Source organism: Capra hircus, chromosome 3 (genome assembly GCF_001704415.2).
Source record: "Capra hircus breed San Clemente chromosome 3, ASM170441v1, whole genome shotgun sequence".
NCBI classification, from domain to species: domain Eukaryota; kingdom Metazoa; phylum Chordata; class Mammalia; order Artiodactyla; family Bovidae; genus Capra; species Capra hircus.
The window spans coordinates 20,424,183-20,434,804 of record NC_030810.1 but is presented as its reverse complement, the minus strand read 5'-3'; the positions used below and the strand labels follow the sequence as shown (position 1 = coordinate 20,434,804).

Sequence of the window (10,622 nt, the reverse complement as noted above, 5' to 3'; positions counted from 1 at the left end):
TTGATGTGGTATGCATGTGGTTATCGGATTTGTTGTAGAATGTTTTTGTTCGCTGTGGGCTGGGGTCAAAAGGTTTGAAAGCCATTTAAAAATGTGCCACATTATGAGGTTCAACAGTTTCAATAACTGGACGTTTAAGTTATCCCTTCAGTCAAAGTAGACATCCACTCACAGTGCAGAGACTCAGAAAATGATCTGAGTGAATGGCAAGGAATTGAGAAGTGTCGGGTAGTGAGTGAGGAGTGCGGGGTATGTGGGGGTGTTGTGTGTGTGTGTGTGTGTGTGTGTGTGTGTGTGTCATTTTGAAAAGATTCCATAGTTCTCCTCTTCCGAGACCCACCTGCAAATGAGAAGTATGCTGCTTTGTAAACCTCCCTGAGGAAAATTATTTGTTGCAAACTTAAATAACAGAGCCACAGAATTTGTAAGAAAGATTCTTACAAATAAATACATAACAAAAAATGAGGAAAACATTGTACCTAGCAGAAAAGGAAATGATAGAAAACTTGTAATTCCTTTCACTGCAGAAATGACTTTATCCAAGTCTTGGGTGTGGGTAACATTGACTTCTACTCTGAAAGTTCTCTCTGCGGGATACTCAACAGTTTTGGAGGGATGGATAGGCCTGGAGGTGCAAACTCTAAGCTCTTTCTTTATGTGAAGAGAAAGTGTTCGTCGCTCAATCGTGTCCGTTTCTTTGCGACCCCATGGCCTGCACCAGGTCCGTCTGGAGTAGGTAGCCACTCCCTTCTCCAGGGGATCTTCCACAACCCGGGGATAGAACCCAGGTCTCCCTCATTGCTGGCAGGTTCTTTACCGTCTGAGCCACATCTAGACGGTTGTGGACTCTCTGGGAGCAGCGTCAGAGGCTGCGTGAGGAGACTAGATCCCGACTCTCATTAGCACGGATGATCGCTGTCTGTCTGGGAGGCCACAAGAATCGAAAAAGGGTAGGCGGCGTGGAAAAGGCGAGCCCGCCAGCCTCCACAGGCAGGAGGTTAGGCTGGCCGCTGGACCGTTTACCGCGAGTTGTCAAGCACCAGCCGAGCGCCGCAGCAAAGTAGCACCAGGAGGCGCCGCTCCCCGGCAGCTGAAGAGCAGTGCGCACGCGCAGACGCGCCTGGCCAGCGAAGCGGACAGGCCCGCTCCCCAGACCCGGCCTCGCCTCCAGCACCCGGCCGCGGACCGCACTGCCTAGTCACCCCGCCCGGCTTTCCCCGCCCACTCTGCGCGCCAGCAGATCGCGGCTGCGCGCGCAGAGCCTGAGCGGGCGCCGGCGGGAAGGGGAAGCGGCGGGTAAGAAGGGCCCGCGTCCTGGGGGCATCTGTGACTGGGTTGGGCGTTTCCTCCTCGCCTCTGTCTTTGTGGAGGAGCGTGCGAGGAGCCTCTGGAACTGGCTTCCTCCTGGCCGTTCAGGCATGCCTCTACTAATCGAAGTGTTTTCGCCCTCACCGGAGCGTCGTCTAGTCCGGTCTCCACCTGCTTCTCGACTCCCCGCCCCCACTGGGGAATCCGAGGCCGAGCGCAGGCCGGTCTGATGTCGTCAGACCTTCTGCTCTTGCCAGACCCATCTGAGATGCCTTCCTGGCCGTTTAGGTAGCGCTAGATCGTTTATCTGCCTTTAGTGGCGCAGCATCCTAGGAGTAGCTCTCCGGGTCCAGCCTCCAAACCAAGCACAAAGAACCTCTTTTTATTTTTTTGGACACTCTCTCGTCTTGGGATTCTTTCTGACACCCTTTGCTGAGTGAAGCAGCTTCCAGATGCTCCAGGCAGTGACTTTGAGGCCACTAAACATAGATTCTCTTTGCTTCCTCTGAGCGTCTCCACCGTTTCCTTAATAATCCACCTTTGAAATTTGTGTCTGTTGAGGCGCATCCCTTACATGCAATGGCCCTGAATTAAGCTCTTTCCTTTTGGAAATGGGGTGACACCATGTACCTCCTTTTGGAATGAAGTACTCCACTGGCAGTGGGATAGTATCAGCAGTTACTAAGAAGCGTAGTAGTTAGAAGTGAAGGAGGATTTCTGCTGTCCGTGGCCAGAGTAGATGGATATTCAGTCACTTTTTTGTACCAGGAGGCACCGTTTTATCTCAAGCTATGCTTGATGCCCTGAAGTTGGGGACAGAGGAGGTACCTTGTAATTAAACAAATCGCTGAGTCCAGAATCTGCTGACAGGAAGAAATCTAAAACAGAAAAGCCTGACTGCCGTGCCATGTTTAATAATATCTGCAGATCAAATTTCTATCTAGAGAGAAATACACTTTTTCTATGTAAGTTAAATGTGATATGTTGACATTTATGTTGGTACTGATGTGAAGTTTTAGCAGCTACTTTGGAACTTTTCAGTCAAGTTTCTCAATAAGTTAATTCCTAGGTAATCATAATAATCAGCTTAGTTATTTTTACTTTGATAATTTTTACTGAATGCTGAAAACTTAGCCACTCCCACCATTTCTGTTAGTCGACTAATTTTCCTTGATACCTAAATGCCTTTGTCATCTTAGATTTCTCTTGTGCTTCATCTCAATATCTCATATGACTGGATCTCATGGTTTCTTTTTTCAAAAAGTAACTTGGATTTATCCCTTTGATTCTCATTGTTGAAGCTGGAAGTCTCTTTTCTAAGACTTTGCTACCTCTTAGCACTTCCTCCAGAGAGCTCAAAAAACAAGTCTGAAACATGACTATTGTCATGTTTATTCTTAATAAACCTATAAAGGTTCATGTTCAAACTTATTTGGTTGGGTTTCAAAGCTCTTTCTGTGCAAATGATATGATGGGAAAAACCCAGGATTTAGAGTCAGACCTGGGTTTAAATACTAGGACTGTCATTGTACTAACACTGTGTCCTTGGGAAACTGAGCTTCAGTTTCCTTCCCTTATTTCGAATAACAATATCTTTTCTTCCAGCCTCTTAATTATTGTGAGAATTACAATTGCCATAATGTGTGAAAAAGTTGTCAGAATTAAACAAAAAGAATCTAAGCTATTATTGTTATTTCTTAGTGCCCATTTATTTCACAGTCATTTGAAAACAATATATGTTAGACACTGTGCTACGGCTATGAAAGATAGTTCCAAAAGGATTGTCTCTCAGGGAACTTTCAGAGTGTGTGTGTTCATAGGGAGTAGGGTGACAAGGAAGAGTGTGATTGTTGTTTAGTCACTAAGTTGTGTCTAACTCTCTTGCAACCCCATGGCCTGCCAGGCTCTGTTCATGGGATTTTCCAGGCAAACTGGAGTGGGTTGCCATTTCCTTCTCCAGGGGATCTTCTTGACCCAGGGATCAAACCTGCATCTCCTAGAGGTAGATTCTTTACCACTAAGCCACCAGGAAAGCCCCCAGATTGTGATAATGGGCTGTAAAATAGGTATGGTTAGGGTGAGCACCAAACCCAGAGGAGAGAGGAACAGGGAAGATTTCCTGGAGGATATTAAGTTTGAACAGTCTTGAGTTATAACAAAGATCCAGACAGAAAAGGTGGGGAAAAGTGTCATGAAAGAGATGTCTTTAGAGAACTGCAAATTGTTAGGTTTTATTGGAGTATTAAAAGTATTCAAAGAGGATTATAGGAGGTAGGATTGGATGGGTAGACAGAAGTGAAATCTGAAGGTCTTTTTTGTGCTAAAGGAAGTGAACACATTGAAAGATTTTAAGCAGACAGTTGGCCTGATCACAATTGCTTTCAAAAAAAAAAAAAAGGGAACACTTAAGTTCTTTTTTTTTTTTTTTAATTGCTCATTTATTTATTTTTGGCTGTGCTGGGTCTTCATTGCTGCACTGGCTTTTCTCTAGTTGTGGCGAGCCGGGGCTACTCTGTAGCTGTGGTCCTTGGGCTTCTCATTGTGGTGGCTCCTCTGTTGCAGAGGACGGGCCCTAGGGCATCTGGGCTCAGTAATTGTGATTCCTGGGCTCTAGAGCACAGGCTCACTAGTTGGGGTGCATGGGCTTAGTTGCTTCTCTGCATGTAGACCTTCCCAGACTAGGGGTCAAACTCACGTTTTGTGCATTGGCAGGCGGATTCTTTTCTACTGAGCCACCAGGGAAGCCCCACAATTGCTTTTTGAAAGCTCATTTTGACTGCCGTGTGTGCTTCCTTACCGCAGTGTACAAGGCTATCCTTCTACCTTTGTGCCTTTCCTTATTTTCTTTAGTTCACCGTCTTCTCATACCTTAATACACTGGCACTCAATATCCAGTTCAGGTTCCATTTCTGCTGTGAGGCATTGTCCACTTACTTTAGACTGCATTATTCATTCCCTTCTCTGAAACCCTGTTAGGAATAGTACCACACAGTCTAGTCCTTACTAGTTTCATATGTTTTTATGTCCCTAAATAGATCTTAATTTCCTTGAAGATAGGGAATGTTTCATATGTATATGAATAGAAGACATGCTAAACACAAAAATTTGTTGCTTGGTCTCTTTCTTTTTTTCAGGGTAGGACCAGATTATGGGCAACAGTCCTTTTAATTGATCTATCATCATCATGGCTAATGAGGGCTGTGCCAAGGCTGGTGATAGTAATTTTTCATTAGATAAACATGCTCAACTCATCTTGGCTCAGATCAATAAAATGAGGAATGGAGAGCATTTCTGTGATGTGGAGCTGCAAGTTGGGAAGGAAACTTTTAAAGTTCATCGGCTGGTTTTGGCTGCCAGTAGTCCTTACTTTGCAGCTTTGTTCACTGGAGGAATGAAAGAGTCCTCAAAAGATGCGGTACAGATTCTAGGAATTGAAGCTGGAATCTTTCAAATACTTTTAGATTTCATTTACACAGGTATGTAAGTATTATATTGTTGTTTAGTTGCTAAGTTTTGTCTGACTTTTGTAACCCTGTGGACTATAGCCTGCCAGGTGCCTTTATCCATGGGATTTCCCAGGCAAGAGTACTGGAGTGGGTTGCCATTTCCTTCTCCAGGGGATCTTCCTGACCCAGGGACTGAACCTGTGACTCCTGTATTGGCAGGCAGATTCTTTACCACTGAGCCACCAGGGAAGCCCATTTAAGTATTATATGTAGTGTAAATATATATGGAAAAATAGATTTGAAAGAGATACACTAAAGTGTTAATATAGGAAATTCCCAGGCATCATGGGTTACGGCTCCACACTACTGGCAAGTCGGAAAAAAAATAGTGTATGTCTGTGTCTGGGAAAACGTTTGATTTTCATTTTTATACTTTTCTGCCTTACATCTTTTCATGTGCCTTTGGCCATCTGTATGTCTTCTTTGGAGAAATATCTATTTAGGTCTTCTGACCATTTTTTTATTATTTTGTTTTTTTTGTTGTTGCTGTAAAAGTGCTTTTAATAACCTAAAGACTTATTAAGTTGTAGGGCATTCTTTTTCTTACTCTTAAGTAATCCTTGGCTTCATCCAATACCATTCCTTCAGTTACCTTCCATCACAACCCATGATGTTATCTTCTCCAAATTTGTAATGAACTCTGATTTCATTCAATTAAGTCTTAGATTTCTCTGCAGCCACTACTGTTTATTCCCATGGTGAATTCCATTTCTTATATTTTTGGAAAATTCCCTATTTGCATTTAAGAAGCCACATTCCCCTCTCACCATAGTGTCTTTGGCCATTTATTCATATATAATAAATTTTGGGGGCACCTAGTGTTTGGAAATACAGAAAGGGCAAGCTTTTTTTTTTAACAGACTTTATAAATCTAATTGAGAATACAAACACTCAGTTTAGTTGAATGTTTTAAAAGGGTTAAAGGGAAATTATGAGATTGAATGGAGGGACTTCCCTGGTGGTTCATTGGTTAAGAATCCTATCAACCAATGCAGGGGGCCCAGTTTCAATCCCTGGTCAGGGAACTAGATCCTGCACACAGCAACAAAGATTCCCTATGGTGCAACTAAGACCCAGCTTAGGTCAAAAAAAAGAGAAAAAGATTGAATGGAGAGTTTATCCTTATTAGGTAGGATATCCTTTTCTTTCTAAATATAATTGAGTATTTGATCTCTTCCCAAAGTCATCATATAAGTATATGAAAGTGAAGCACTCTGGAAGGCGATTGGTATATATAGTTACTTAAATGTTAAATGTTTAAAATTTCTCATATATTATGGACTCTTAGTTATACCTCACATTAAAAATTAACATTTATATGGCACTTTATTGTAATGAAGAATATGGCCCATGTCTTACTCACTCCTGTGCCTTGGTCAAATGTTTGTTAGATGCGTATAGTCTTATGTTAAAAGCATGGACTTTGATGTCACTCCTTACTTTGCATCTCACTTAACCGTGTGACATAGGGTTGAGTTACTTTAACTTTCCAATTCTGTTTTCTTAATATAAATACAAGGGGTAAATCCACTATATGGGGTTATATGGAGGGTTAAGTGAATGTATAGAGCAATTAATGCTGTGCCTGGTTCATTGTTAAGTGCTCCATGCATGTGCAGTACTACTATCATTTAGGTTTTGCACCTTTCTACAAGTTCTTTGTTACCTTTTACTCAATATTCATCTACTCCCACAAAGCCTGAGCTATCAGTGGAATCAAGTATAATGCTTTTTGAATATAAGTCAATGTTGCTTTATTTTATTGGTTATTTTGTCTTCCTACTTCCCTAGGTATAGTGAACATAGGCGTGAATAATGTCCAGGAGTTGATTGTTGCAGCAGACATGCTACAGTTGACTGAAGTCGTTAATCTTTGCTGTGAATTTCTGAAAGGACAAATTGATCCACTGAACTGCATTGGGATCTTTCAGTTCTCTGAGCAGATTGCGTGCCATGATCTTCTGGAATTTACAGAAAACTACATTCATGTCCATTTCTTGGAGGTGCATAGTGGGGAAGAGTTCCTGGCACTTACAAAAGATCAGCTGATCAAAATTTTGCGAAGTGAAGAGCTTAGCATCGAGGATGAATACCAGGTCTTCTTAGCTGCAATGCAGTGGATACTGAAAGATCTGGGAAAGAGAAGAAAACATGTGGTGGAAGTGCTGGATCCAATTCGATTCCCTTTATTACCTTCTCAGAGACTTTTAAAGTACATAGAAGGTAATTTTTTTTGTTTCATGTTAAATTAGTCAGTTTTATCCAATGACCTTTCCTCTGTTTGAAATGTGATAGTGTTTTCATTTTTCACTTCAATAGCAAACATTTATTGAATGGTTGTTATATGTAAGATACAACTTTTGTATTTTGTAGGTACAGTAGTATTTCAGTATTTCTGCCCATTATTTTAATCATATCTTTGTCTTGAGGTTAACTACCAAGGGAGGTAAAATTATTGACAGAGCTAAAATATTCCTGCTATTTTTGGTAGTAGTACTGATTATTTTAGTGTAAGATTTCTTCTTGCCACTTTGAAAAATTCAGCAAAACCTAAACATTTAAGGAAAACTATATATGCTGAACACAAAACCAAAACTCAATAAATCCTATAAGTCCTCTCATTATAAAATTAATTGAATATTGATATAATAATACAGCTTCTATGTAGCCTTTGAATATATTTAAATTCTAAACTTTGAAAACACTTTTCACCATAGTATAAAATAAATTTTATCTTTATATTAGAAAAATAATATTTAAATTTATTTTTAAAAACTACTTTGGACCAGTTTCAAGATTTGAAGCTTTAACTCTTGTCATTTAGGATGTGACTGAATTACAAATATTTTATTATGAATTAATTATAGTATTAGCATTAAAGTTGTAATTATATGATATATTTAATGTGGATTTTTAGCTTTTTCCACTCTTAACAGTGTCAACAGAAATTTGTAATTTTTTCTCAGTGATATCTTGTATTAATGTATATATCATTAATTCTCATTCATATATATGGTCATTACTCACTGACTACTACTACTACTACTAATAGTTAGTTTTCACTAACTACTATTTGTGATGGTTATCCTCTATAAATTTACCAAGAACAGTGATCAGCAAATACTGAGCCATTGTTCCTAAGAAAAGCATGAGGTAAGTTCTTACAAGCCTCTGGTCACAAAATTTTTGTCCTGATCAATACATAAACTTGTTTTTGTGTGTGTGTCTGTCAGAACCCCCTCATTTAATATATACTGTTGATTCATTAAACTCATGCCCAACAAAACTATAACTCAAGGCTGAGTGAAGCCTAACACATGTTCAGTTCAGTTCAGTTGCTCAGTCGTGTCTGACTCTTTGCGACCCCATGAATTGAAGCACGCCAGGCCTCCCTGTCCATCACCATCTCCCGGAGTTCACTCAGACTCATGTCCATCAAGTCCCTGATGCCATCCAGCCATCTCATCCTCTGTCATCCCCTTCTCCTCCTGCCCCCAATCCCTCCCAGCATCAGAGTCTTGTTAGCCTTCTGTAAGACACATCACAGCCTTCTTGCACTTACAAACACTAGACTTTCATACTTTCGCAGGATGCTTAGGGACTATTTTAAACAGTGAAAAGGACAACAGAAAATACAAAGTGAAAACCATGATGCTAAATAGAATGTGAAGAGGACACTTGTTTATAGTGAGAACTGAAATAAGATGGCAGAATGTCACCTCTTTCGGTCTCACCTGGAAGCATGGATGTTAGGTGATTCAAATTTTTTGCCACTGTATGGCATGTCTGTGAACCACCAGGAAAGCGCTGTGAGTGTTGATTTGGGTTGAAAATTCATGTTAGTGAGTAGATGTATTCATAAGTAAAGAATCCACTAAAAATGAAGACTGACTATATTTAAATGCTAAAGCAAGAGAAAAATTATCCAGACACATTTTTTGTGTGTATCATGTGAGAAGTTAGGAGTGGGACAAAGGCTTTCACGGTTGAGTTGACTTTTGCGAAGTGCTGCAGATACAAAGTACTGAAGGGAAGTTCCCTGGAATTGGGGCATGTTTTCCTATGGCTTTTTAGTGTCATAATATTAAAATCTTGTACTGCCCAGTTCAGTTCAGTTCAGTCGCTCAGTCGTGTCCAACTCTTTGTGACCCCATGAATCACAGCACGCCAGGCCTCCCTGTCCATCACCAACTCCTGGAGTTCACTCAGATTCACATCCATTGAGTCAGTGATGCCATCCAGCCATCTCATCCTCTGTTGTCCCCTTCTCCTCCTGCCCCCAATCCCTCCCAGCATCAGAGTCTTTTCCAATGAGTCAGCTCTTCGCATGAGGTGGCCAAAGTACTGGAGCTTCAGCTTTAGCATCATTCCTTCCAAAGAAATCCCAGGGTTGATCTCCTTCAGAATGGACTGGTTGGATCTCCTTGCAGTCCAAGGGACTCTCAAGAGTCTTCTCCAACACCACAGTTCAAACGCGTCAATTCTTCAGGACTCAGCCTTCTTCACAGTCCAACTCTCACATCCATACATGACCACAGGAAAAACCATAGCCTTGACTAGATGGACCTTAGTTGGCAAAGTAATGTCTCTGCTTTTGAATATGCTATCTAGGTTGGTCATAACTTTTCTTCCGAGGAGTAAGCGTCTTTTCATTTCATGGGTGCAGTCACCATCTGCAGTGATTTTGGAGCCCCAAAAAATAAAGTCTGACACTGTTTCTACTGTTTCCCCATGTATTTCCCATGAAGTGATGGGACCAGATGCCATGATCTTCGTTTTCTGAATGTTGAGCTTTAAGCCAACTTTTTCACTCTCCTCTTTCACTTTCATCAAGAGGCTTTTTAGCTCCTCTTCACTTTCTGTCATAAGGGTGGTGTCATCTGCATATCTGAGGTCATTGATATTTCTCCCGCCAATCTTGATTCCAGCTTATGCTTCTTCCAGCCCAGCGTTTCTCATGATGTACTCTGCATATAAGTTAAATAAGCAAAGTGACAATATACAGCCTTGACGTACTCCTTTTCCTGTTTGGAACCAGTCTGTTGTTCCACATCCAGTTCTAACTGTTGCTTCCTGGCCTACATACAGATTTCTGAAGAGGCAGGTCGGGTGGTCTGGTATTCCCATCTCTCTCAGAATTTTCCACAGTTATCACCTAAGGACATTTCACTGGAGTACAACTGCAGGGAAGTAAGGGAGAAATAAATGGAGGATATTTTCCAAAGGCAACCTTAGTATTTTTCAGTATTTTTGAAACTTTATCTCTGATCTTTTTAGAGAAAAGATGGACAATTTATACAGAAAACTAATGAGACCTCTAACACAAAATTCAGTGAGGGAGCAAAAGACTTCATTGAAATGGTTAGATTGTGTTATGTGAAATGTGTAGATTTTCCCCTATGGTGTATAATTCAGGTAATTTAATATTATTAGTATATGATAACATATCTTTTTCTTGCGTTTTAGAGAATGATTTTACTTTTTTAAAATGGTACATGCTCTTATAAAAACTTTAGGTAATAAATTATTAAAAAAGCAAACAACAGATCACCCAAAGTTCACCATACAGAAATAGCCAGTATAATTAACATCATTAAACATCATTCTAGATGTCTCTGTATAGGAGGATGGATGAATGGTGGGTGTATGGTTGCAAGGATGGATAGAAAAAAAATTTACAAGAATAAGAATCATTCTATCATACTATTTATAATACAAAAAATATACCTAAATCTCACTAAAAGTTAACAAAGAAGAAACTAATTAGGTAAATGTTTATTTAATCCCAAGAAGTATTCATTCTAAAAA

At 40.4% G+C, this 10,622-nt stretch overlaps 1 protein-coding gene across 1 annotated transcript in view; it reads left to right on the top strand.

Moving 5' to 3' along the window:
- Nucleotides 1,132–10,622, top strand: part of IPP (intracisternal A particle-promoted polypeptide) — a 34,210-nt gene continuing 24,719 nt past the window's right edge. Inside the window, exons 1-3 of the mRNA XM_005678521.3 lie at nt 1,132–1,296; nt 4,443–4,784; nt 6,606–7,037. Coding sequence (XP_005678578.1) covers nt 4,493–4,784; nt 6,606–7,037 — 724 coding nt within the window. The 5' untranslated portion in view covers nt 1,132–1,296; nt 4,443–4,492. The remainder of the gene's footprint in view (nt 1,297–4,442; nt 4,785–6,605; nt 7,038–10,622) is intronic.